This window comes from Kryptolebias marmoratus, linkage group LG23 (genome assembly GCF_001649575.2).
Source record: "Kryptolebias marmoratus isolate JLee-2015 linkage group LG23, ASM164957v2, whole genome shotgun sequence".
NCBI classification, from domain to species: domain Eukaryota; kingdom Metazoa; phylum Chordata; class Actinopteri; order Cyprinodontiformes; family Rivulidae; genus Kryptolebias; species Kryptolebias marmoratus.
The window spans coordinates 4,810,501-4,837,014 of NC_051452.1; the positions used below are offsets into that span (position 1 = coordinate 4,810,501).

The window sequence follows — 26,514 nt, forward strand, 5'->3', positions numbered from 1 at the left end:
ATATATATATATATATATATATATATATATATATATATATATATATATATATATATATATATATATATTTATATAGACATTTGTCTCGTGTTGTTTCATATGCTCCCTGCTCTGATCTGTGAATAAACTTACAGTTTGTAGTATTTTAGGAGTGCAAACGGGCTACTTTTTTTTTGTTTGTTTCATTTTGCTTTGTTTTTTGCTTGTTACTTGTTAGTGATAACCTGTGAACTTGTTTTTTTGTGTAGTGTATGTTCTCTTTAAATAAAATAAAGAAAAAATAAAGAAAGAGCAATAATAAAACTCAAATCAAATAATGCTTGCAAAGTATGGGCACCTCTGAACATTTTTAAAACTCTTGAATTTAAACCAGTTTCATTGATTTCAAACTGAATTTTAAATGTCAACTAATTCTACAAATCCAAAGTATTGTGTTGCTATCCTTATAAACCATGTTTAACGCCGCAGCACATTTAGTGTCTTAAATTAGGAAGTTTTGACAGTTTTGACCTATCAGCCTGAAGCCTCAGGCTGCTGTTGGGACATTAGTCCACCAGGTGGCGCTGCAGCCTCAGCTTCAGCTGTGGGCCACACTGATGTCACTTAATGTCCCATTTCTTCACTGAAGTGCACGTTTTCTGTGATTATTTTAAGAAAAAGAAAAAAGTGAGACTGCATTTAAGTGTAAAGATCATTCATTAGTTTCTCAGCCTGTTTGAACTGATTTCATTCATTAAAAAATCCCTTTAATTAACAGAAGTAAAACATGCAGCGTGAAAGCTGAGTGTTGAGTCAGTTTGCTGAAATTTAAAAACCAGGAAATTTGAGAACTGAGACTGAACTGCTAAAATAAGCAAAATGCCAGCTAAAAGGAATAAAAACAGCAGGTAAAATCTAAAAGTAGCATAAGAAGACAAACATGGAGCCAGTATGATGACCAATGATTTTTAAGGAAATGAAGGGATCTCCATGTAAATAAAATTAAATATTTTGAAATGTATAAAAGTCCCAGCAGCTAAAGCTGAACGAGCTTAAGGTTTTTGAGATTTGAACTAATAAAGTATCACAAAGTCTGCAAAAGTTAAAAAAAAAAAAAACCTACAGGAAAATAAAAAAACAGGAAAAGAACAGAGTGATTAATAATATAATATAATATAATATAATATAATATAATATAATATAATATAATATAATATAATATAACATAACATAAAGCAGTCATTAATCAGCTGATCACGTCAGACTCCTCTTGTTGATAGTAACGGTACCGGCAGCAGCAGTAACTTGTAGTAACGGGTGGAGGCGGTGTGTGTGTGTGCGCGCGTGCGTGTGTCGGTGCAGCAGATGCTGCAGCCCTCCTCGTGCACAGCGCCTCTCTGTCTCCGGTGCGCCTGCGTGCTGAAGCCCACCGAGCGGCGGAGCGGCGCTGGCCGGACCGGCGGCGGGACGAACGGAGGGGGAATACCCGGGCTGTGTGGGCTCCGCGGTAACGGTACCGGTAACGGGAACAGTAACGGTGACGTGATGCCGCGCGGGATCACGGTACCGTAAGAACAGCAGCAGCGGAGGAGGAGGAGGAGAAGGAGGAGGAGGACGGACGGACGCTCGAGGCAGAGCCGAGGAGGATGCAGCAGTGACGGCCTGATCGGTACCGGGAGGAGGGGAACACATCCGACGGTGCACCGCCCGCCCCGGAGCCTGCTGCTGGTACCGACCCGATCTGATGTGAAGCTGCGGGGATGCACGGGTAGGCAGGGAGGAGGCGCGAGGAGCGGAGCGACCGACGGCACATAACGGAGGAGAGAGCGCGAGGAGGAGGAGGAGGAGGGGGAGGAGGAGGGAGGATGAATACGGCGGATGGAGGAGGAGAACCGGGCCCGGACGGCCTGGCGACGGCAGGTGGGGTGTGAGTGTGTGAGCGCGTGCGTGTAAGTGAGTGTGTGGTGGGAGCTGCTGTCGCCATGATACATCAACATCCGCCCATTGACGGTGTGTGTGTGTGTGTGCTCTATATGCTACTATCAGTGTGTGTGTGTGAATGTGTCAGCATCACTGTCCAGCAGTGTGTGTGTGTGTGTGTGTGTGTGTGTGTGTGTGCTGGGGGTGGAGGATGGTGGGAAGGCCTGCTGGCTCTTTGAACGTGTGTGATGTAATGTGGTGTGTATTCATATTTCTATAAAACACTCCAGCGGTGCTGCAGAACCTGCAGGTGGGGTCCAACTGCTGGCCGGGGCCCCAACACCTGCAGGGGCCCCGAACTGGGCCCGTTTGGGTCCAGAGTGTTTGATTTATCAGAGCTGAGCTCATCACCTTCATGTTTGATCAGAGTTGAGATAACAATAAAAAAAACTCCCACAGGATTTTATTTTAGCATAAGAAACTAAAGTTAACTGCAGGTTCCAATCAGCAGACATTTTATTTATGAAACAAACGACTCAAATCTGCTTTTCTTTGTGTTCCAGGCAGGAGCCAACAGTTACTTTCACAGCTGAATGATCCTTTTTCTAATTTCCTCATTAATTGATTACTTGCTGGGCTATAAAATGCTGAAAGTTTTATGATTCCTGCAGTGGAGAGCTGTTTCTCTCTAACAGAAATGCATGAACATATGAAGGAATGAGAGGTTACGTTTTCCCAAAACACAGATTTTCATCTGACTTTCACAAAGAAAACAAACATTTACCTGAACAAGCAGCAATTTGACCAATTTATCATTAAAATGTGTGATAATTAACAGGGATGGGTTCCAGAAAGGGAAATGTTTCAGACAAGCTTTTTACTGCTTTTCTTTTCATCTAAACTGACTACAAAACAATAAAAAGTTCAGCTTTAAAATATTGTTTTTTTACAAAGTTATTTCATGTTGTTTAATTAAAAACAGGCCTGTTTCTGCGGCTCACAGTAACATCTGATTAGAAACCTTTTAAGCCTCATGGCTGGAGGACTAAAAGTGTTTTATGAGTCCAAATGTCTCTGCTGTCCATCCAGAGGTGGTTTAATGTTTGCACTGTCCAAACCTGATCCAGAATCAGATGTTTCAGCAGCACTGAGCATCTGAGCATCTGAGCATCATAGGACAAAGGAACTGGATTCATCTTGTACCACTTTAATGTTACAGGATCAAACTATTAACAATTAATGAGAAACAAACTCAACCATGAACAGAACTGTTGGAAGACCGGACCATCATCCAGGAACGGTTCCTGGGGTCCAACAGATCCAAAAACCCCTGACAGACAAACTGTGGACCGGATTTTCAAACAGGTTCCTTCTAAAGGTGTTTCTTCTTGCATTTTATTGGTTTGCAGCCATATATTATTTACAGAAAATATTATGATGCTGTGAAATGACTGAAGGGCTTTTATTGTGAAAAATCAGACAGATTTTAATCTTAAAGCACCAGAAAGGCCAGAGACTTTTGCTGTAAACCCACTGAGGGATTTTACATAGCTGGAGGAACCTAGCAGCTCAACAACCCAGGGCCTTTTATTTTGAAAAACAAAGAAGATGAAGGGGAGCTTACTGTCCCTCACAACGTGAAACACCTGAGGGATATTTATTGTAAAGTAGATAAATTATTTTTATTTTTAACTTTTTCACAATAAAGTAACTTTAGGTTGTTTTAATGTGGATCAGAAACAAATGTTTGCTTTAAAAAACACTTTGTTTCAAATTAAAAGCTCTCCATCTGCTTTGCAACAAAAACAGTGTACCGAAGCCGAAACTGACGAACTTCACCTGTGAAGGAGCTGAAGTGCCTTTATTGTGAAGGAGCTGAAGAAACACAGTGACATAAAACAGTTTAGCTGGAATATTTGATGTAAAGACGCTTAGTCTTTTATTGTGAAGGAGGTGTCTCTTTTTGGTGATTATTATGAGTTTTTGCACAGCAGTTAGTGAGCTTTTAAACTGAAAGAGACATGTAATTAGGTCAGAATGGTTTATTTTACTGCTGACATCTAAACATTCATGTCCAGAGTGGCGGTGAAAATGTCCTAACGTTCAAACGGCAGCAGAGACACGTTTCAGGTCCAGGAGTTCTGCTCGTTGTTTCGGGCCTTACATGAGTCTTTATATCCTCCAGGCTGACATTTTAGAGACTCTGAGGACATTGTGGTGGAATGTATTCATTAGTTTTTGTTGCATAATCAGTTTGATGAGTCCTGACAGGCTGACAGCAAGTTTCTCCGAAGGCTTTTCATCAGCTCTGAGCAGCTTCTATTTTCGGCTTTACTCTGACTCACAGAGAGAGGGTTTTGTTCACGGAGGTGAAAGGAAGTCCCTTCTCCAACGCTACCTGATTGGCAGCTGATCGAGGATCAATCGGATCCTGACAGCCCGGGGCAGTGTGAACATGCTGTTTACACTCCAGCAGATTACCAACACCCACCAGTCAGTCATCAGCGGCTGCAGACGGTTAGCTTCTGCTGGATATTAACAGCACTCCAACACGTCTGTGGGATCTGCACAGGAAACAAGCATTCATCATCTCTTTTGTTCGGCTAATTCACGCAGCAAAGAGCGGATGGTGGGACGCAAGAGCGAGGAGTTTAACTCGGTTACCAGCTGGGATGAAGAACTGCCTGCTCTCAGAGTTTTTATTGAAAATTTGTCACAGAAATAAAACCCATTTCCAGACAGTAAATACACAGAAATATTTCTGTTTAGTGCTGGAACCTGGTCTTCAGTTAAAGACCTGATCCCCAAACAAAAGGAGACTTTCTAAAAGGCTGAAAAAATCCAATTAATCAGTAATCAACAGCTTGATTGTTTAAAAGAGGAAAAAGAGACAAAGCTCAAATTAACATCTGAAAATGTTTGGTTTGTCTGGAGGGAAACTTATTTAATCAATAAAAACTCTTCAGTTCTGTCTGAGAAGCTGGAACTGTAGAATCTCAGAAAGTGATCAGGATCTCTGACTGTTAGCTGTAGTTATTGCAGCTCAGGTGAAAAAGAAAGACAACCTTCTTTCAGGTTCCCTGTTTCAGGACATAATAAACAGGTTCTAAAAGGATTTAACCTCAAGTTAACAAAAACAAACAACAGAACCTTCTCCAGCAGCAGAACTCTCAGTGGGTTCTGTTTGTCTCTGATGGTTGTGGAGGAGTTGTGGCCCACTCTTCTTTCCAGCGTTGCTTCAGCTCATTGGTTTCTGCTCAGCTCTCTGAGGTTCTGGTTCTGGTTCTGGACCGTTCTGCTGTGTTTGGGATCATTGTCCTGTTTGTTGGACAGATGGCCTCACATCTGACTCCAGAATCAGCCCAAACCATTAGTCCTCCACCACCGTGCTGACAGCTGCAGTGCATTCTGGGTAAACATCTGTCCTCTGGTCTGGTTCTGGTCCAGAAGTCTTCTGGTTCCTTCAGATGAACCTAAGTCGTGCTGCCATGTTGGTTTTATAGAGAAGAGCCTTTAACCTTTGACCTTTAACCTGCTAACTGAGGCCTGTAGAGTCAGAGGTGGAGCTCATTTCTCTGAGCACTGCACAGTCTGACCTTCAGGGTGAATTTGATGGGATGTCCACTCCTGAGAAGATTGGCAGCTGTCTTATAGCTTGGGAATGACCTTTGACCCTTCCCAGAAGCTTTTCTGAATTTAAACAACTTGCAGGCCACTTCCTGTCCCTCTCTGCTGTGCTTCAGCTCTGCCTCCCACACCACTTTCATTCAAAGGCTACATAAGTAAATGAGTAAAGACACCACACTCCACTGGTGCTGTTGGTGACGAGAAGAGAGGCTCAGGGGTCAACAGAAACGTCCCTTTCTTTGGATTTTCACCAAAGGTTTTTATCAAATTTTAAACACAGAAAAGTTTGTCCATAAAAGACAATGAAGACATGACTATTGTCTCAGTCTCACGTTATTAGTCTATGTGATAATCGAGTGAAGCGCTTTAAACGACAGTATTCAGAGGGAGGTGGTGACGTTCCTTCATTTTGGTAAAAATAACAACCAGCAGGACAGAAACTGAGAGGCCTGCTGTTAGATAAAACATTTAAGACAAATCCATCAACCACTGGAAAAGAGCAAACAGACTGCATAAAAAGATGCAAACGGCCTCATTTTTAAGTAAAGCCAGTGTGGGAGTGTTTTAAACATGCATTTAATCCAACAACTCAAAGAGCGTTTTATGTTTTTGCTTTTCAGAGCAAAAATTGACATCTTGACTTTGTTTTATTGATCAGATTGCACACAGTGTCAATAATTCATTAATTTAATGGCTGCAGATTTAAAGTTAGCAGCTCTGTTGTTCCTGCCTGCCTCCATGAAGGGTGGGTGATCATGTAATTTCTTGAAAGCGTGTTCGTTTGCACATCTGATAGCAAACTGAGTAATCACTGGATGTACATCTGTAGATGATTGACTGATTCAAGATGGCAGCCACAGCTAAAGACCTTAGCAAACAGAAATGGCTACAACTCACACATTTTTACAGATACTGAGCTAAAATTTGGCGTGGTAGTAGCTGAGAATCCTCCCCAACACATACTCTGAGCGCTAACGGATCACGTAAGCTTTTTCTTTCTCCAACAGCAGAAGAAGACCATCAGATGAGGTCTCACCTTTATTAAAACTGACCAACAGCTGGACAAACACGGTCTGACATAAAAACGTCCAAAACATGTTTACGGGTTTTTTTTGTTCAATAGGAAGACTTCAAAGATGTTTCCCAATGATTGTTTCAAATGTAAATTAGAGTTTTCTAACAAAAAATACTTCATGTGTCTGTGTGACAAAGTTCCACTTTCCCTCGGCGCATCCTGTTTTAAATAATGACACTTCAAACCACGTGCGTTTCAAGGTCGTTTCCACTTTGTGTGTTTGAAGGTTTCTGGTTTTGTTCTGAGATCAAAGATGTAGTCAATCTGAACCTGGAGGAGACAGAACCAGAGGCCTGTGGAGAGCTCTGGCTGGATAAATGTTCCACTTCTCCTTCTTGTTTGTAGGTTTTCTCTCTGAGGGTTATCTCTGCTTGTCCGCCTGCTAATGTGAGGCGTTTAATGTCCTCAGTGTGTGTGTGTGCTGGATTAGCTTCCTCCTGCTGAGCAGGATGAGCTGACACATATGGGAACCCAGTCTGAAACACACACCCACACACACACACACATCTATCTTTGTGGGGATCCTGTGTGTACTCCCTACTCCCTCCATGTTGACTTTAAACCATCAGAGTCCTAAATCTGTTTAAAACTGAGCTTTAAACCGAGTCAGAACCCGAAAATTAGCATTTTCAGGCCAGTCCAGCAAACATGTTCCAGGGTTTAAAGTTTTAAATGGTTCTCAAATGGATACAACACACACATTCACACACACTCAGTGTCTGAGCTGAAAGGGTTCATCTGATTGATTCAAATGTCCTTCAGCTCCTGCATCTGTTTGTTTTATTCTCTAACTTAATGAACTTCATATAACCTGAAATAATGACTAACATCAGCTGGTTTGTTGGTTGTTTCTTCTCTTTTTCTCCAAACCAAAACAAAAATTTAATATTTTTACAGAATAGCTTCCTAATTGATTTTTTTGTTGTTGCTGAGCGTGTGAGCTCCCCAAGTTGTGTTTCCATCACTTTAGCCAATAACATTTGACTCGTTACTGAACACGACGTGACCCAGACTGGTTTCCATTAACTGGTTTAGGCTCCAGAAACTAACATGTTTGTTCAGTAAATGGCAGACTAACCTAGGTTACACATGAAGCAGCAACCTGCATTTATTACTTCTGCCAAGCTAATAATGAGTTTGAATGTTTGTTAGCAATATTACACAAAAACTACCAAACTGAATAAACCGGAGAAGCTGGAATAATTTTTTCTTTCAACAATGGCCTTGGAGAATTTATTTTCTGAAAGATCCTAATTTGTCTTCTCATTGCCCCGTCTATAATAAATAGCAGGCACTATTTGTTCATTTTCTACTGTTTTGTTGGACTTTTAGCTGTTTTAAAGACTTCTTTCATTTTTGAATGAATTCTAATGTGCTCTAAAAAGCAACTCTTTGTGGTACTAGTAAGTCAGCTTATTGAAATACTGCAATCGAACAGTTTTAGTCCACGCTTCTTTGCTTTTGATATGCCATAAAAATGAGCATCAGGGGAATTCTTATTAAGTTGGTTTGTAAACAGGCCTTAGAGCAAAAGAAAAGTGTTTCAGTACCGTCACATGTAGACCTGACCCAGACAACAACCGGGAGCTAAGATCTCTGACGTCTGTCTTTCAGGTTCTGGGAAAGCAGACTCTGTCCGGGCGGTCGATGTGCTGACGGTGCTCAGAGAAAAAGTGGCCTTTGTGTCGGGTAAAACAAAAACCGTTCCTGGAAGTTTCATCTTATTTTCATCCTGAGGTAAGTTTAAGTAACCATCCGATGTGATTTCCAGGTGGACGGGACAAACGAGGTGGCCCAATACTGACCTTTCCAGCCAGGACCAATCATGATCGAATAAAACAGGAAGATCTCAGTCGACTGGTCACCTACTTGTCAACTATACCGAGGTACAACCCTCTCTTATTAAACATGCATGAAGAGTTTTCATGGTTTCTTTACAGAAAACCAGCATAAGAAGCTGCCAAAAGTAGAGAAGAAGTTCCTGAAGTGATGCTCAAAGGTAAACGAGAAAGAAAGAGGCGGTAGTTTGACGACTGTTTCCACTTTCCATCAGTGAGGATGTGCGTGCTCGTGGATTCACCGTGGTTGTAGACATGCGAGGCAGTAAGTGGGACAGCGTGAAGCCGGTGCTGCGGACACTGCAGGAGTCGTTTTCCTCCAACATCCACACAGCGCTGCTCATCAAACCTGACACCTTCTGGCAGAAACACAAGACCAACCTGGGCAGCGCCAAGCTCAGCTTTGAGGTACCGTCTAATATGTACCTACCTGAAACAGCTCTACAACATGTTTGAATTAAAAGACAACTGTTGTTGAAGATGTGTCACCTCTCACCCCAAAGGCCAAGCTGTAACTTAGTCATTAGAGCTGAAGCTGCTGAAACATCTTCATGATCCAACAAAAGAAGTCCAGTTCTGTTTGAGTACTGAGGACAACCATGACCAAGTTCTTTAGGGTATCTAAACCTGTTTCTGTCTCCAGACCAGCCTGGTGTCGGTGGAGGGTCTGTCCCGGCTCGTTGACCCCTCCCAGCTCACGGCTGATCTTGGTGGCTCGTTGGAGTATGACCATGTGGAATGGACCGAGCTGCGTCTGGGTCTGGAAGAGTTCTCAGGGGCCGCCATGCAGCTGTTGGCCCAGCTGGAGCAGCTGGAGGCCGGGCTGAACCGCATCCCGGAGCCTCAGGACGTCGACGAGGCCAGAAAGTAAATTCTTTGATTTTCTTCCAGATTTCCTGGCCGTCCAACACAGATTTGTGTATTAACCTCCATGGTTTCTGTTCTCCAGACTTCTGGAGGAGCATAATCGTCTCCGTAACACCATCGCCACCGCTCCAGTCGACACTCTTGACCGAGAAGGGAGGAGCTTGCTCCAGCGCATGCGCTTGGGCCACTCTCATGGTGATAGCTCGAATGAGGGTGGGGGCGGTGGAGGCACCTGGCTGTCAGGAGGGGCAGACTTCCAGAGCGTGGTGCCAAAGGTTTCATCACTGCTGGACCGGCTGCAGGCGGCTCGCACCCACCTGCTGCAGAGCTGGAGCGACAAGAAGCTGCACTTGGACCAGGCGCTGCAGCTACACCTGTTTGAACAGGACGCCACCAAGGTGAGTTCATGGAAACCAGAATGAAGAACTGAAACCCCTCCGCTCATCGGAAAAACATCATGCTTTGCATCACTTTGCCTAATGCTACCTGAAGTTTTGCATTTCCATATGTAAATCCATCTGCCTGTGCCTGTCCGCTCTCAGATGTCAGAGTGGATCGCTCACAGTAAAGAACTCTTCATGCAGAGCGTGACAGAAGTCGGTCAGAACCACCAGCACGCCGTTGACCTCCAAACACAACACCAGCACTTCACCGCCAACTGCATGGTCAGTTTCTGCAGAACCTCTTTGTTCTTTTGCTGGTTTTAACGACCACCGCCAACCAGTCTGTGCGCTTGTGTAGAACGGCAGCGTGAACGTGGACAGCGTGGTGACTGTGGCAGCGAGGCTCGCCGAGGCCGGTCACTATGGAGCAGAGCGGATCGCCATGGTGTCGTCACGGTTACAGGAAGACTGGAAGTCTCTGACGACAACGCTGGAGGAGCGAAGTAACACGCTCGCCATGGCAACCGGCTTTCACCAAGGGGCAGAGCAGGTACCGCCGTATCAGAAACCCAAACCATATATGTTCCTGTCCACGATGCTGTGCAGAAGTCTTCGTGCAGCTCTAATTTCTTTATAATTTGCTTCCAAGGATCCGTACTTTGTTTCAATCTTTGAAAGTGCTCCTGGGCAGAACTTATCAGGGCTTTTTACGCCTGAATGATTCATAGGTCAGAGTGAAGTGGCTTAACAGGCAAAAACATTTGTCTGAAAATATTCAGATTCATGAACTGAACTTAAATGAGGAAAAAGAAATCAGCCAAAGATCAAAGAAAAGTGAAAGACCTTCAGAAAACTGGAGATCAAAAACCATTTTAAAAGACTCAAAGCAAAGTATAAATGAATAAGGGCTGTCTTCTTCTCATTCCCCGGTTCCTTACCTGTCTGTCTGTCTGTCTGTCTGTCTGTGTGTCCAGTTCCTGCTGCGGGTGGAGGGTTGGGTGAAGATGTGCTCGGAGGGCTCTCTGCCGTCAGCAACAGCAGAGCTGGAAGCTGCAGTTAAAAAACACCAGGAGCTCAACGAGGAGATTTCTGCCAACTACACACAGGTACGTCCCGGTCCGTTGTCCCACCTGTGTCCACGTGCCCGCCTCTTACCCGACCGGAACATCCACCGTTCTCTTGTTCCGCCTGTCTGCAGGTCAGTGAGAGCGGTAAAGCCTTGTTGGACGTCTTGCAGCGAAGCTCGGCGAGTGAGTCTGATGAGTCCACCACCAAACCGGACTTCACCGCTGCCACACACACCATCATGGGAGTTCTGCACCAGGTGATGCAGGTAAGGCTGCTCCCGTCTCAGTTCGGAAGTGGAGCAGAGACACAAACTGACGTGGAGTTTTGTGTTTCTGAGCAGGGTCACCACGAGGTGGAAGGAGCCTGGCAGCATCGGAAGCTCCGGCTCCACCAGCGCCTCCAGCTGTGCGTGTTCCAGCAGGATGTTAGACAGGTAGGACCCGCTACCTGGATTTAGAACAAGAAGGTCAGCTTCACATTTATGTTCAAATCCAAAATAGGGACCTAAATTTGTACATAGATTCTATTGAAATTATTCAAGTACTGATGAAAGGTGAAGTTCACTTCTAGATTCAAATTCAGATGAGGCTTAAATTCAGAGTTGGAGAGAAACAAAATGTAAATCCAGACACTCATTTGGATCCACATTCAGATTATTCAGGTTCATCTGCTGTTTCAGACTCACATTAAAATCCAGAATCTAATTTTAATCAAAATCAGGACCTTGATTCCTTTTTACATTTCAGTTTCAGTTCAGGTCCAGATTTACATCAAGATCCAAGGCAAGCTAGGATTCTGGCAAATAAATTTAAATTTAGATTATGATTCATGTAGATATCCAAATTATATTTCAGATCTAGATTTAGATATACAATATACTTAGATTTAGTCATTTTTGACACGCATCCAGATTTTATCCTAAATCTTATTCAATTAATCCTAATTTAACATTTTAATATACATAGATTTATGTTTAAATACAGATATGATTCAGATTCAGGTCCAAATTCAGATTTTAGTTTCAGATTTATGTCAAAATCTGTTCTGGTCGAGATCTAGATTTGATGTTGAATCAGATTTGTTTCCTACTTTAGATTAATACACAGATTCAGATAGATGCAAACCCGGTTTACATCCATGTTCAGATTCAGCTTCCTCTGGATTCAGATCTGGAGTTACATTCAGACTGTCGTCTCTCAGGTTCTGGACTGGGTGGAGCAGCACGGAGAGGTTTTCCTGAACAAACACACCGGTGTGGGGAAGTCTCTGCACCGAGCGCGAGCGCTGCAGAAACGCCATGATGACTTCCAGCAAGTCGCTCAGGTAACGTGGGGGAACTTTGAACTTTCCCAGGAAAGAGACGTCATTCTGTGAGAGCTGAGGAACCCTTTCAGAACCAGCTCTAATGGTCTTCCTGTGTGTTTCAGAACACTTACACTAATGCAGAGAAGCTGCTGGAGGCAGCGGATCAGCTGGCTCAGTCTGGAGAGTGTGAGGAGGAGGAGATCTACCAGGCAGCTCGAGACTTGGAGCTCCGCATGCAGGTAACCTGACAGACGGAGGACGGCTGGCAGGTTGTTTACACGCTGTGAGGCCGTGCTGTTGACATCGTTTACATGTGTTCCAGGCCTTCATCCAGCGGGTCGAACAGAGGAAGCTGCTGCTGGATCTCGCTGTGTCTTTTTATACACATACAAAGGAGGTAACCTCCAGTTCACCGTGCAGAATAATGCAGCATGTTTACCCAGCTGTAGTATGTCCAAACACTGGTTTGATTTTAAACCCCAGTGACCATAAATCTTGTCCTCCTCCTCCTCCTCCTCCTCCTCCTCAGCTCTCGGTGTGGATGGAGGGTCTCCAGAAGCAGCTCTCCTCAGACCTCCTGGTTTGTCCGGACACCGTGGAGGCTCTGCAGGCTTTAATCACCCAGCAGCAGCAGCAGCAGGCCAACACGCAGGTACCAGCCCACCATAGAGCGCTCACCTGAAGTCTAACCTTATCGTAACAGCCTAACACCCCTGACCTCTGACCCCTAACCCTCACACTAACCCCGACTCTAACCCTGACCCACAGGAAGCTGCGATGAGTGTCATCAGGGAGGGAGAAGACCTCATCCTTCAACTCAGGTACTCCCACTGAGGGTGGGTGCGTTTGTTTGCTGCTGCAGCAGAAAGGGTGTGTTTGATTTCTCCTCAGGGGCAGCCGGTGAGCTACTCTTCTCTGGGTGTGTTTGTTTTAGGCCTTCAGGCAGCCGTGTGTTTGATTATGTGTCTGTAAATTTGTTCTCTACATTATAAATGAGGTGAGGGCGTGTTGGGTTTATAGTCTGTGGGCGAGACGGTTCTGGATTGTGTGATTTTCTGGATCCAACTGAACGTGAGGGGGATTCTGTCTCTGAGTCATAGCTGCAGGACAGCAAACAGAAAATGTTTCTACATTTTAGCACAACGTTTGCATTCTTTTCTAGGTTATCTGTGTGCAGAAATTGTGCATTTATTTAGTTTTTAGAGGATCCGGGGCCAGTTTCTAAACGACGCTGCAGCTCTTTTGCTTTGTGGATTATTTTGATTGCATGAGTGCATTTTTTTAGTGTGGATTTCTCCTCAGGTTTGTGTTTAATGTGTGAGTGTTGCAGAAATCCTGTGTGTCTGAGTTTAAACATGAGTCCACATCACGAAGGGTGAGTTGTGTAGAAGGTGTGTGTGCTGCTCCATATTCTCTGGATTATCGAGTTTAGATTTTATATTTTGACTCTGAGTGATTCAGTTTCAGGTTTGTTTCAGTGCATCTTCTTTAGTTTTCTCTCCTCTGAAGAATCTGTGGTTGTCTGTGTTTTCTGGATTACGTGCAGCCTGGAAGGGTTTTTTTTAGATTATGTTCATATCTGGATCTTATAAATTCATGAATCTCTGGGTGTGTTTTATTAAATGTGTTTTCTCTTCACATTATGGAGAACGTTTGGAGCCAATAGTTTTCATGATTAACGTGTTTCTGCAGGTTTAAATTTGTTTTCTAGATCATTGAGGTTGAGTGGTGTGTTGTCAGGTGTGTGTGCTTTAGTTAGTGGGGATGTTTGTTTTTGATCCATTTTTGAATGGAATATTTTATGTGTTTTATTTAAATGTACAATTTGTTTCAGCATTTTTCTAGATTATGGTGAATATTTTGATATCTGTTTTTATGATTATTGTGTTTCAGATTAAATGTTTAGTTGTTTTGATTGATTTTTTTAAAACTGTTTATTATTGGTTTATAATAATTTGGGTGAGGATGGTAAAGGTATATCAAACATTTGTTTCAGGTTTCAGAGAATCTTTAGTAGTTTTATTGTCCAGACTGTAGAGAATATCTGGGAGATTATTTTATGTTTTATGTACAGAATCTGTTTGAATTAAATCCAGATCTTATTGTGTTTTCATTCTTTAAAGTTTGCCTCTTGGAGTAATTGTGCGGTGTGAGAGGATCGTTTGTGTCGACCGTTTTATGGATCATGCTGAGTTCATAGAAGCATTTTTTATAGATTTATTTTGGTGTAGATTCACAGTCATGACAATCTTAAGACTGAAAAGAAAGGCAACAATCTAGTTGGTTTCCATTTGGAAATTCAGGATTTGTATCTCGATTCTGGTCATTTGTTGTGCCATGTTGACTGTGTGGCTGCTTTAGTTTTATCTAATGCTGAAGGTGAAGGACACTTTGGTTTTTAGATTATGAACAGCTGTGTTTGTATGTTTTAGCATAACGTTTAATCTATATAAGTATAATATTCTTGAAGTGCATTTGTTTTCAGATTAAATATGACTGCAGGTGTTATATTTCTGGATTATCTAAGGTATGTGAGAGCAGCAGGGAGTGTGGATGCATCTGTTTTCAGCTTTGGTGCAAGGATTTGATGGGTCCAGTCTGGATTATGGAGAACACATGCAAAGTGTCTTTATTTCCAGGTTAACGTGTTTAGATGCATTTATTTTCTAGACAGTCAGACAATGCATGATGTTTATAATCTGCGGAGAGCGCCTCTTTCCAGGTTGGTGCTGTTTGTGTTCAGGTCTGGGATCCAGGTTCAGTTAGCGTCAGTAATGTGTGGGTATGTTTGTTTCAGGCCCCAGGGCAGCTCAGTGGCCCACGTGGAGTCAGTCTTACAGCAGCTGGAGGAGTCCCACGCTCAGCTTGAGGAACTTTTCCACCAGAAGAAGATCCGACTGGACATCTTCCTACAGTTCCGCATTCTTCATCAGTGCACGTTGGAGGTTAGTTTCCCCTTAAATTATGCATTTTCCCTTTGAACTGAATCAAAGCTGGAATCTCTGTTCATATGTTTGTTTTTCTAGGTGACAGGTGAAATAGATGCCTGGAAACAGGATCTCCAAAAACAGTCCCAGGACTTTTCCAGTGAGAAGCTAACGTCTCCACGGCTAGCTGAAACAAACCAGGACCAGCTGGCCCAGGACAAACTAGCCCTGAGCCAGTCACGCCTAGTGGAGGCTAGCCCCGAGGCGCTAACGTTAGCACAGCAGCGTATTCACAGGTGAGCAGGCCAGTGTGCCGAATCCTCCTGAATCAAAAAAGGTAGACTTTTTACTGATGATCTGATTGGTCTGCAGGCACATGGAGCGAAGACTGGCGATGAACAATATGATCTATGAGGTCATCCAGCAAGGTCATGACCTTCAGCAGTACATGTCAGAGGTTCAGGCATCAGGTGAGAGCCTTACTGTTCGTCATAGATCTACCTGCTGCTGGTCTAAATTTAGCATGAAGCTGAACATCAGGGTCCCAACAACTGAGCCAAGGGGTACACCACAGGAAACCAGAGGGGCTGTAGGAACAGGTCTCAGACTGTTTTAGGGATGATGGAGGTAATAAAGATAATAAATTTAGCTAAATGTTCCAAGCACAACATCAAGAATGCTTAGAAGGATTGTAGAAAACAACAGATGACGTCAAAAAGAGGATTTTAAGTTTGACTGGAGAGACGTCTTGATAAAGTTTTAAGAGCAAAGGTTCGGCCTCATTGGGATTTCAAAGGAAGAACTTTCAAGGATTTTTAATCTCATTTTTATGGGTTACATTAATCTTTTAGTGGTTTCAGGATCCTTAAGTGGACTTGAAGGATCCGAGTTGGGGGTTGTTAAGGTTCCTGAAGAGGTCAGAGTGACACACAATGTGTCCAGACAAGGAGATACTTTAAGGACTTTCTGTGGGCTCCAACGGTCCTTCATGGTTTTGTGAAGGAGGGTTGTGGATACTCTAATGGTCCTAAAAGAGGTTCTGTTGGTCAAAGACATAAAACCAGAAACAGAAACCTGGTCAGGTGGGGTGTCTGCTGGAGAGATGGCTCAACGAGGATTTGAAGGTAAAGGGTTTAATTCAAACCAGCTGCAGTGTAACGTTTTAACACTATAAAATAAAAGCAAGCAGAATATTTTAAAGGACAATAAAAAGCTGAAAGCAGTGAAGCATCTATCTGGACCGTTCAGTAACACACTGATGATATTAGAGGTGGAGGGGGGGGACAGAGAGGATAATGGGAGAGGGGGAAAAAGGGGACATGGTTGCTATGGAAACTGCTCTCTGAAGCACACAGCTGGTCCCCATGGAAACCAGCGTATTGAATTTGCCATGGAGACACACACAGACGTGAAAACACACATCAGAGCAGACACACACATGATCAGTGTTATTGGATCACTTACTTTACCAGCTGCAGTGTCTTTTTTGAAGATCTGAAGTGTGTGTGTGTGTGTGTGTGTGTGTCAGGCATCGAGCTGTCGGAGGTGGAGGGAGGTCTCTCCTCTCAGGTGGAGGAGCTGCAGCGCCTCCTGCAGGACAAACAGAAGGAACTGCAGCAGATTGCGGATCACACGCACACACACCTGGAGCAGAACCTGCAGCTGAGACACCTGCAGAGCCAGGTCAAACAGGTACCGCCTCCATCCAGGTGGGCTCACACACACACACGAGCGCAGGTCGACGCTCCCAACCTGTCCGTCTGTCCGTCTGTCTCAGGTGCTGGGTTGGATCTCTGAGGGGGAGGTGATGCTGTCGTCCTGCATGTTGAACTCCAGCTGTCTGTCTGAAGCCGAGCAGCTGCAGAGGGAGCATGAGCGCCTCCAGCAGGCCATCGAGGTCACTGCACACACACTTCAACAAGTTTCAACCAACACAAGAAAAAACTCATCCATAAACTCATTTTTAGTAGTAAGAAAAACAAAGTTTTTCATGTTGTTATATTATTAATATGTGATGTACCACGTTTCTGGTTTGATTCTTTCTTCAATGTAAAAAACACATTTCTTATTAAAACAAAGCAACAAGAGGATTGGAACAATGCTGATGATGCATCTCCTTAAAGAGATTTAGTTACAAGTAGAAAACAACTTTATCAAGATAAACTCCTTTATGTGGCTCCAAAAACAAACAAAAATTATATGAAAATCAAACTATACGCAACATAAAAATCTTTTCAAATAAATATTATGAATGTTACAACCTTGTTATGGTTAAAATACTTTAAAAGTGATCAGATACAATTTCTTGAGTTGCATTTTATCCCAGAAAAGAAAAAGTTAAATCTCATTGTTTTCCTATAAAGAAGTAGTTTTTTCTTGTTTTTATAATTTACATTCAGTAAAAAGTATTTCCCAGTTATAGTTGTTCATCCTTCTGAGTCAGTGAGTCTAAATGTGGGCCCGTCTTCATCCCGAGGATGAGGCTGATGTGCCAGTCCATCATAGTAGACGCGTTACCATGACAACCAGACACACACAACAGTTTCATCCCTTCGGACTCCTCCAGCTGGTTTAATAAAACTGGAGAATGGTGTTTTTTTTGCAGGCTCTGCTGCACGCCGACTCCCTGCAGAGGACCCATCAGGTGGCCCTGGCTCTGCAGCAGAGAGCGGAGCTGCTGGTCAGGTAAGTTTCTGCCTGATTCATGCAAATATCTGACTGTTCACCTCAGCAAAGGAGATCATGAAAGTCTGGGAAGGGAACCCCGTTAAGTATCGTCCTAAATACAGTTCTGAATAATTCGACAGGCGTTACTGGGGGCATGCTCACAAAACTGCATCCTCAAATATAAAGGCAGCTTTATGAGACCATCCCTCTTCCAGTGTTGCCAATACCAACTTTATTTATAAGCAAATAAAAGTTCCACAGCTCCAATAAAATAAAAGTGGCAAATCAATGAGAAAAGTGGAGTTTTAAGGGCTCCTTGGAGGTTTCTAGCCTATGAGAAGTTCTTATCAGGACTGCTAAATTATTGCTAATAGCAGTTTTCTTTTAGATCAGAGACAATAAGACTTCTAAAACACCAATAAAAGCTTAAAATCTACCCTGTAACCAACAGGAAGCCAGCGACGAGACGCCAACGCTGGTGATCTGCCCTTTAGTTCCTCCTAAAGAAGCAACACTTAGTTCCAGAAAAAGAGAAGTTAACTTTAAGCCCACATACAAGGAAAAGCAACAATATGATTTTCTAAAACTCTGGGTAAGAAATATGGAATTACCTCAGCTAAAACTGACAACTGAAAAGGTTTGTCATCTTTAAAAAGAATTGTTAAAAATAAAACCACAAAAATCGATTACAAGAAATCAGAGCCCCATGAAATGGATCAGGACAATCCACGAAGTCTGCTCACCCAAATGAGATGATTACAGTTTCATTTTCCTTGAAGATGAAGTTTAAAATGATTAAAGCCTTGATGGCCTTTAAACAGTGCAGTTTATATTTTCAGAAGTAAACCAATTTGATTATTATTGGCAAAGCAATGAAAGAGAATATCTGGTTAAAATGGGCCTCAAAGGCAGCACAAACAGTATATTTAAAACATTTTTAACGGGTTGAGTTTTCAGACTAAATGGTTGAATAAAGTCAGAAGTTTCTTCTGATTGGATCAGTTGTTTTTAGAAAACTCTGTAGTTGTAGTAAATCTGTGGTATGATGTAACATTTCTGGTAGTAATAGTACATGTATAAGCCATAATATGAGCCATATTATCATTTGTAAGAAGCATTAATAACATTTTTATTTTAAAATGTAAGCTGGCTAATTTAACTACATACAACTGACTCTTTTACTCAACCAGAAACAACTCATAGTTTTCTGCATCGACTCTGTCAATCCCAGGTATTTGTTGGCTGTAAGTTTACTCTACCAGTCCTGTGACCTTTGACCTCCCTCACCAGGTCAGGCCACTACGATCCCGACGCAGTGAGGGCTTGTGCCCAGACGGTGGCGCTCCACTGGCAGACTCTGATGCTGAGGATCGAAGACAGACTGAAGCTGGTCAACGCGTCCGCTGCCTTCTACCGGACATCTCAGCAGGTAAACCTGACTCCACCTGCAGCCGGTCAACAGAGGGCGCTGCACACACACAATCAACTACCTGCCGATATGTTTGTGGTTCAGGTGTGTGGTGTCCTGGAGAGTCTGGAGCAGGAGTACCGCAGGGAGGAGGACTGGTGTGGAGGAGGAGAGCGGCAGCCCGAGCAGCTGCTGCCGCTCATCAACAAACACATGGAGCAGAAGGAGGCCTTCCTGAAGGTCAGCTTTCAGTTCAGGTCTAATGTTCCGAGTCCAAGTAGGACAAGTACAGAAGGTCAAAGTTCGGTTGATGAACCACCACATCCTGGTCCATCTGTCAGGGTTTTACGACCATATTCTGAAATGTGAAATCAATAAAACTGTTCCCTTGGCAACAGGCATGCACTCTGGCACGAAGGAACGCTGAGGTGTTCCTCAAATACATTCATCGCAACAGCGTCACCATGGCGAACATCTCTGGCCATAATGTCACCGTTTCCGGGGTAACCGGGGTCACTGAGGTCACTGGGCACTCCAGGGTGCCGGAGCAACAGGTCAAAGGTGAACACAAATATGCACCTATAGTTCTGCAGAGTTAGTGAGTGTAACCAGGACGGAGCCCTGAGGGACACCACAGTTAACTTGGTTTAATTTTGTGCTTCAACTGAATCAGGTGTGTATTTGTTCTCAGGTATTCTCAGTGAGCTGCTCCAGAGAGAAAACAGAGTCCTTCATTTCTGGACTTTGAAAAAACGTAGACTGGATCAGTGCCAGCAGTACCTGATGTTCCAGAGCCACGCCCAGCAGGTACACGTCTCCATCAACAAAAAAAAGAAAAAACTAAACTTTTATTATACTGATGCCTCTCTGAGTCTAAAAGAACCTGCTGTTTTTTTTGGTTTTATTGTGGTAAATAGTTTGAGGTTTCTTCGACCAATTTACTGACTGATTAGGAGAACAATCCGCAGTGTAATCAGCCACGACAATAACTATAATCTGCCTTTAATTTGCCTGAAACAACAGTCTCCAACAGCCTCTGATTTCATCGCAGGCTCTTGATTGGCTGCAGCAGTCAGGTGACCACTACCTGGCCGCACATACGTCGCCGGGGGCAACAATGGCTGAGACGCAGGAGCTGTTAAACCAACACAGAGAGTTCTGCATTTCTGCCAAGGTTGGTTTTAACATGAGAAATGTAGTGGGAGCGTAACGAGACACTTATTCCACAGGACGAGACTCTCAGGACATTAGAGTGAAACTCCTTTGTGTTTTTTTATTATTATTGTCATAACAGATGAATAAACTAGACCAGTCATGAGACAGGGGCTCGTTTAATCTAAAGATCTCTTTACACCCCTGAAAACGCAGGATTCAGTTCAAGAAGATCTGATGAGAAACAAAGAGTCATTGTCGTCTTTACGTTGGTTTGTTGAGTTTTATATTCTGAACTCTGAACTCAACCAGGATCAGTCACAGAATGAACATGAAACCTGACAGATCATGACAACGTGTCTCTCAGCATACGCAGGAGAAGGTTCACCTGCTGATCCAGCTGGCTGAGAGCATGCTGGCTAAAGGCCACGCCCACCGCACCGAGCTCCGCCGCTGCGTGTCCACGGTGGACAAACGTTACCGCGACTTCACCGTCAGGATGGGACAGTACCGCCACCTGCTGGAGGCGGCTCTGGGGAGCAGCTCGCAGGTGAGGGAGACATTTTCAGAAAACTAAAAGAATAAAAAGTTCAGGCATCAAAACTGTAAAAATCCAAGTACTGCAGTTGGTCGGGCTCTGATAAGTGAACACTGTACGGTGTCTCATTTAGGACAATAAGGATTTGGAGCTGGAGCTGATCCCTAACAGTTTGTCCGACTCGGACCCTGAGGTCAACCTGTCTGACCCGAGTCACCAAGTCAGCGATGAGAAGAGACGCTCCGCCCGCAAGAAGGAGTGAGTCTCGCTTGTGTTAGTGCCACTAGCAGCAGCGTGACTGTGGTCGTTTTATAACACCTGTGTGTGTGTGTGTGTGCTCAGGTACATCATGGCTGAGCTCCTTCAGACAGAGAGAGTCTACGTCAGAGACCTGCAGGAGTGTATAGAGGTGCATCTCAAGATTTATGGTTTCACACAAACAGCTGCAGAAAAAAAACACTGATCAGCACCATGTAGTACCTCATGCAGTGTACTGCACAGCACTTTGTGATGGTAATAAATGATGTTGCTGCAGACGTACCTGTGGGAGATGACCAGTGGCTCAGAGGACGTCCCATCTGGTCTCAACAACAAGGACGACATCGTGTTCGGAAACATCCAGGACATCTACGAGTTTCACAACAGGTACCACCAAATAAAGCAGTGAAAATACAAAAGAAAACATCCAGGATATTATTATTTTCAATGATTACAGCCTAATATGAATAATTAGATAAATGTGATGTAAAGTGAAACATAAAGGGCATTTATGAGTTTCAGAACAGTATATTTTATTGTAGCATAAATCCAGAGTGTAGCAGAACTGCTTCCCAGTATTCTGCATTATTAATCTGATGTCTAAAACATTTCAATAAATCTTATTACTGCAGTACATCAGTGGTGATCCAGGTGGTTCTAATGCAGTTCTCTGTCTCTGCAGTATTTTCCTGAAGGAACTGGAGAACTACGAGCAGCTTCCTGAAGATGTGGGACACTGCTTTGTTACCTGGGTAAACGCAGCAGTCTGCTGGATGCTCAGTGAATATGAAAACCTGTTTTACTTCCTGAGATAAAGTGCACGTGTGTGTGTTTGTGTCTTCAGGCTGATAAGTTCCACATGTACGTGACGTACTGCAGGAACAAACCAGACTCCAGTTTACTGATCCAGCAGCACGGCGTAGCTTTCTTTGAGGTCAGTCTAAAAGACGTTTACCACAGTATAAAATGACAAATGTTGCCTTAATAAACTCACAGGAAATAATAATTCAGTAGGGCGTCAGATTATTTAATGGGTCTAGTATTATCCCAACATTTAATGAGATTATATTACTGAGTACTAGTTTAGATTTTGAGCAGCTGATGCAGTTCTTTAAATCCACACGACTGAATTTAACAGCAGGTTAGCCCTCCTGGTTCTCATGTTGGAAGAAAACTAGATTCAACATGTTGAAGACCCCGGGGAGCCTGCAGAAGTTCACTTCAGCTGGCTCAGATCGAGCTAAAGCTAACAGGTCGAGCCTCGCTCGAGGCCGAACAGCTTTCCAGGCTGTCCGGGGTTTAAAATGGGCCTCTGGGATGGGAGGATTTACATCACGTCCTGAAACAGAATCTGGATTAAACAGCAGGGATGAGTCCGATCTGGTGTCAGCGCTGGATGTTACAGAGAAGAAGCTTTCTTTGACAGAATGCATATCGCCCGCCACCCTCGTGTTGACGCTCAGCTGCTACCACGCCACGTTTCAGCCACAGAGAGAGGATGGGAAGCTGGAAGTTGAAGCCGCAAAGTGCAGCGCCCTCTAGTGGCTGGTTGCAGTTTAATTTTTAAGCCCTCCATGTAAACCAATGGGACTAAAAATAAAAACACACTTTAGATCTGTTGATTTTTATTGCTTCGTGTAGCTCTGACCCTGCTGCTGTTTGTTCAGATAAGCACTTTTTAAATGTGCTTAGTTTCAAATAAACATGTCACTCTCTGATTGACAGCCTGTTAGTGAGCTGGGAGGGTGTGGAGAACCTCTGATTAAAAATAAAGTTTGCCAGTGAGTCACTGTCGTTGAAGAACTGAAACTTCTCCTTTTGTGTGAAGAATTTAACCGAGAGGGAAGAACTGGACGTCCACTCTGGTGAATACTGACTCGTACTTTCTTTGTTGGACACAGGAGGTCCAGAGGAGACACGGCCTGGCCAACTCCATCTCCTCGGCTCTAATTAAACCCGTCCAGAGGATCACCAAGTACCAGCTGCTGCTGAAGGTAACAGAACCCGCAGCTGCTTTCTTTCAAACAGGAAGTGCAGGTTGGAAAACAGATGAGAGGATTTTTACTTTTCAGTCAAACACAGCTTGTCTGCAGCCACAGAAAAGCTGTTATTTTAGTTTAAATATGTGCTGTAATCATAATGAAGCTGAAGAAGCTGACAAACTTTAAGATGAACTATGATTGTGGAGTGACTCAAACAAGCCTGCATCATCACAACAGAGTATTTAGCAAGTTATTAAATGTTTTAGTATCTGCAGAAAGACATTAATGATTCCTTCATGTTAGTTCTGTAATTATTTCTGGACCCAAAGCTAAGAACTCACAGAAAACAGCTGAAACTAACAGGTCCTTTTATAAAAGACAACAGAAACACCAGCATGTTCTCTAATACAGTCCTTCACATATTCATGACTTTAAATGACTTTACTGTGATTAATATAAAATATTTATAATATGAGTAAAAGTAGCGTGAGGTCTTGATTCAGAGCAGAAATATCACAGTTCTGTGACAAAATTTTAAGATTCTAATAATTTACTTAATGTAATAAACTTCTAATGCTTTCAGATACAGTTTTACTTTTTACATGTAAAAGGAGCTGCTTTAAAATGTTTGCATTTCTAATAATTGTTTGCAGAGGAGGATTAGTCTGAGCTCAGTGGTTTCTGGTAAAGATTGATTCCTGATTCTCGGGCCTGTTGATGTTTGCAGGAGCTGCTGGCCTGCTGCGAGGAGGGGAAGGGAGAGATAAAGGAAGGCCTGGACGTCATGCTGAGTGTCCCAAAGAGAGCCAACGATGCCATGCATGTTAGCATGTTGGAAGGTAACACATTCACTCTAAAGCTTTTATTGTGGCGGAGCAGGAAGCTGAATGAACGGTCCCCGGTGTGATGTACCTGCCAGGTCTGGAGGAGGGTTTGGAGGTCCAGGGGGAGCTCCTCCTGCAGGACTCCTTCCTGGTCTGGGAGCCCAAGTCTCTGATCAGAAAGGGGCGGGACCGACACCTCTTCCTGTTCGAGCTGTCACTCATCTTCAGCAAGGAGATCAAGGATTCATCTGGGAGGACCAAATACCTGTACAAGAGCAGACTCAGGGTAACTGAAACGGCTTTAATTCACGTTTAAACTCAGGACACAGAGGGAAAAATACTTCTTCAAGATGAAATGTAAAGCTGTGATGAATTTTATTTAACTGCTCTAACTTTATTCAAACTGTTTGTTTTTACAGGGAGGACTTGTTGCACAAACGGTAGAAAACTGAATTAATCTGAATATAACTTAGTTTAAATTAAAATATTTAAAAGTTCTGTTCTGTTTTTAATAAAGTAAATTTATTTTAAAACCTTTTTTTGTTCCATATCTTCTGCTTTAGATTTATTTGACTTTGTGTAAAACTTTTCCCTGAACTTTAATGTTTTTGAACCCAGAAGATAAAATGTGATTTATTGAGACATTAAGCTTTTTATGCAGCTGAGTTTATCACCAGATTTATCAAGTTTTAGTTGTTTTCAGAACATTTTGCTTTTTATATGAATTTTTTTCACAGTTTATGTTTTTTGTTGGACAGACAGGGATAAACAACAACATTATTTTTGTTTTGGTTCAACTGCTGAGTTTAAAACTCTTTCTCTTTAAACTTTATGGTGCATTGAATTATTTTTATGATACAGGCTGTATTATTTCCCTTCTTTATCTTGAGGTCTGTTAATGCCATTCGTAGGGTGAAATCTAAGTTTCTGATGTTTCACAACATCGTGGTTGATTTATCAGCTGCTATATGAGAAAGCTGGAAGTGATTGTTGTTTTTTTTACAAAATAAAACACCCGACGAAGGTCCTCAGAGGTTTGGAAGGGTAAATCCATCTGTTGTTGAATAAACTGGGACATAAGCAGGTGAACTGTCCTCTCAGACTGATCCAACCTGCAGAAATGAGATGAAACTGAACTAAAACAGCTGATTTGTGTGTCAGACCTCAGAGCTGGGGGTAACTGAGCACATCGAGGGGGATCCGTGTAAGTTCGCCCTGTGGGTGGGACGAACGCCGACCTCCGACAACAAGACGGTGCTGAAGGTAAGAGCACGGCGGCTTCTCTCTGGAGACTAACTCGACTGAAGCTGAGCAGTCTGATCATTTATTTCCTGCCAGGCGGCGTCGTTGGAGCTGAAGCAGGAGTGGGTCCGCAGCATCCGACAGGTGATCCAGGAGAGGCGGGGTCACCTGCGGGGGGCGCTGAGGGAGCCCATCCCCCTCCCCAAAACACCCAACCCTACGCTGGGGCGGCAGCGCAGCATCACCCGCAGGTCCGTCAAACACACGTCTGACCTTTGACCTCACATGCCGGCCCTGTTAGACTCGAGAAGGTTCTGATAAATTGTTGCACACATTCGCCTCTCTATAGGTAAAAAAAAACAAAAAACATTTTTTATATTTCATGTGGGACACATCCCCATGGGTTGTATATGATTAAAACGCTCAGACGCCCAAAAATTGTTTTCACCAAAAGGTTAACGTTTAAATGGCTGCAAAGATAAACCTTCTGTGATCCAAAAAGTCCTTGAGTGGCTTAAAACTGACATAAGTTCAGAACCTACAACAAATAAACCCAATTCATGCTGCAAATCTTAGTAGATTAACTGCTGAAATAATAAAACTAAGATGTTGCTGATTAACAGAAGCAAAAGGAAAAAAAACTTTGGAATCAAATCTTCCGTTTGGAGCCTTTTCAACTTAAATTATGTCTTTTGAAACGTTTTGATTGGCTAATCTAATAAAAGTTAAAACTTTTAACGTTTTATCAGCAAACTGAGAAAAATACACAGTTTACTCTGATTACAGCAGTTTAATCAACAAGCTGTGAAAGTTCCCACACACTAAAGATGTTGTTGTTTGTTTCAGGGAGACGAGCGAAGACGCAGACAGCCTGGGTGATGCCAGCAGCCAGCCCGACACCGTCTCCATCGCCTCGCGGACGTCACAGAACACCGCCGACAGCGACAAGGTAAGCACACACACACACACACACACACACACACACACACACGGAGGGGTGTGTCGGGCTGACCTCACCACTGCTGCAGCTGTCTGCTGTCTGAGGGAGTTTCCGCTCCTCACACTTCTGCTCCACACGCTCTCTGCTCAGCTGACGAGGTACGTTTGATTTACTTTACCTGCTGGTAGTTAGAGGAGGGTGGGGTTAGAGGCGGTGACCTTTGACCTGCTGGCCCTGCGAGCTGCGGTCCGTTACTCGTCTTCAGGGTGTTGAAACTTTGGCAGCCGAGGCGGGAACGTGGACGGGACGAGCTGAAAGACGCTCCGTTACTCAGCTATTTCCTTTTGACAAAAGAAGAGATAAAAATATGGGGCGCCGTTTGTAAAGGAGCTTGTGCTCAAAATTCATGCCTAAATTTTGTCACATTTAGCTTCAAACACTGTTTTAAAATGTAGTGTTGATTTTCTGATGTCACTTTTTACAACATTTAGCTAATTACATGTAATTGTTACAG

General features: G+C 43.3%; 1 protein-coding gene across 2 annotated transcripts in view; it reads left to right on the forward strand.

Annotated features, from left to right (window-relative positions):
* The first annotated feature begins 1,339 nt into the window (after nt 1-1,339).
* The window catches only part of kalrnb (kalirin RhoGEF kinase b), a 45,112-nt gene continuing 19,937 nt past the window's right edge, over nt 1,340-26,514 (forward strand). For both annotated transcript variants that reach the window (XM_017434543.3, XM_017434544.3), the window contains exons 1-39: nt 1,340-1,899; nt 8,216-8,290; nt 8,373-8,487; nt 8,655-8,847; nt 9,083-9,306; nt 9,389-9,704; nt 9,849-9,971; nt 10,048-10,239; nt 10,664-10,795; nt 10,888-11,022; nt 11,098-11,190; nt 11,958-12,080; nt 12,185-12,301; nt 12,385-12,459; nt 12,592-12,714; nt 12,831-12,883; nt 14,860-15,007; nt 15,089-15,285; nt 15,362-15,459; nt 16,518-16,681; nt 16,767-16,886; nt 17,595-17,674; nt 18,947-19,085; nt 19,170-19,304; nt 19,463-19,625; nt 19,756-19,871; nt 20,116-20,238; nt 20,584-20,766; nt 20,888-21,012; nt 21,097-21,163; nt 21,290-21,399; nt 21,695-21,764; nt 21,857-21,946; nt 22,914-23,006; nt 23,722-23,833; nt 23,914-24,104; nt 24,980-25,081; nt 25,157-25,311; nt 25,907-26,009. In XM_017434543.3, coding sequence (XP_017290032.1) covers nt 1,845-1,899; nt 8,216-8,290; nt 8,373-8,487; nt 8,655-8,847; nt 9,083-9,306; nt 9,389-9,704; nt 9,849-9,971; nt 10,048-10,239; nt 10,664-10,795; nt 10,888-11,022; nt 11,098-11,190; nt 11,958-12,080; nt 12,185-12,301; nt 12,385-12,459; nt 12,592-12,714; nt 12,831-12,883; nt 14,860-15,007; nt 15,089-15,285; nt 15,362-15,459; nt 16,518-16,681; nt 16,767-16,886; nt 17,595-17,674; nt 18,947-19,085; nt 19,170-19,304; nt 19,463-19,625; nt 19,756-19,871; nt 20,116-20,238; nt 20,584-20,766; nt 20,888-21,012; nt 21,097-21,163; nt 21,290-21,399; nt 21,695-21,764; nt 21,857-21,946; nt 22,914-23,006; nt 23,722-23,833; nt 23,914-24,104; nt 24,980-25,081; nt 25,157-25,311; nt 25,907-26,009 — 5,028 coding nt within the window. In that variant the 5' untranslated portion in view covers nt 1,340-1,844. The remainder of the gene's footprint in view (nt 1,900-8,215; nt 8,291-8,372; nt 8,488-8,654; nt 8,848-9,082; nt 9,307-9,388; nt 9,705-9,848; nt 9,972-10,047; nt 10,240-10,663; nt 10,796-10,887; nt 11,023-11,097; nt 11,191-11,957; nt 12,081-12,184; nt 12,302-12,384; nt 12,460-12,591; nt 12,715-12,830; nt 12,884-14,859; nt 15,008-15,088; nt 15,286-15,361; nt 15,460-16,517; nt 16,682-16,766; nt 16,887-17,594; nt 17,675-18,946; nt 19,086-19,169; nt 19,305-19,462; nt 19,626-19,755; nt 19,872-20,115; nt 20,239-20,583; nt 20,767-20,887; nt 21,013-21,096; nt 21,164-21,289; nt 21,400-21,694; nt 21,765-21,856; nt 21,947-22,913; nt 23,007-23,721; nt 23,834-23,913; nt 24,105-24,979; nt 25,082-25,156; nt 25,312-25,906; nt 26,010-26,514) is intronic.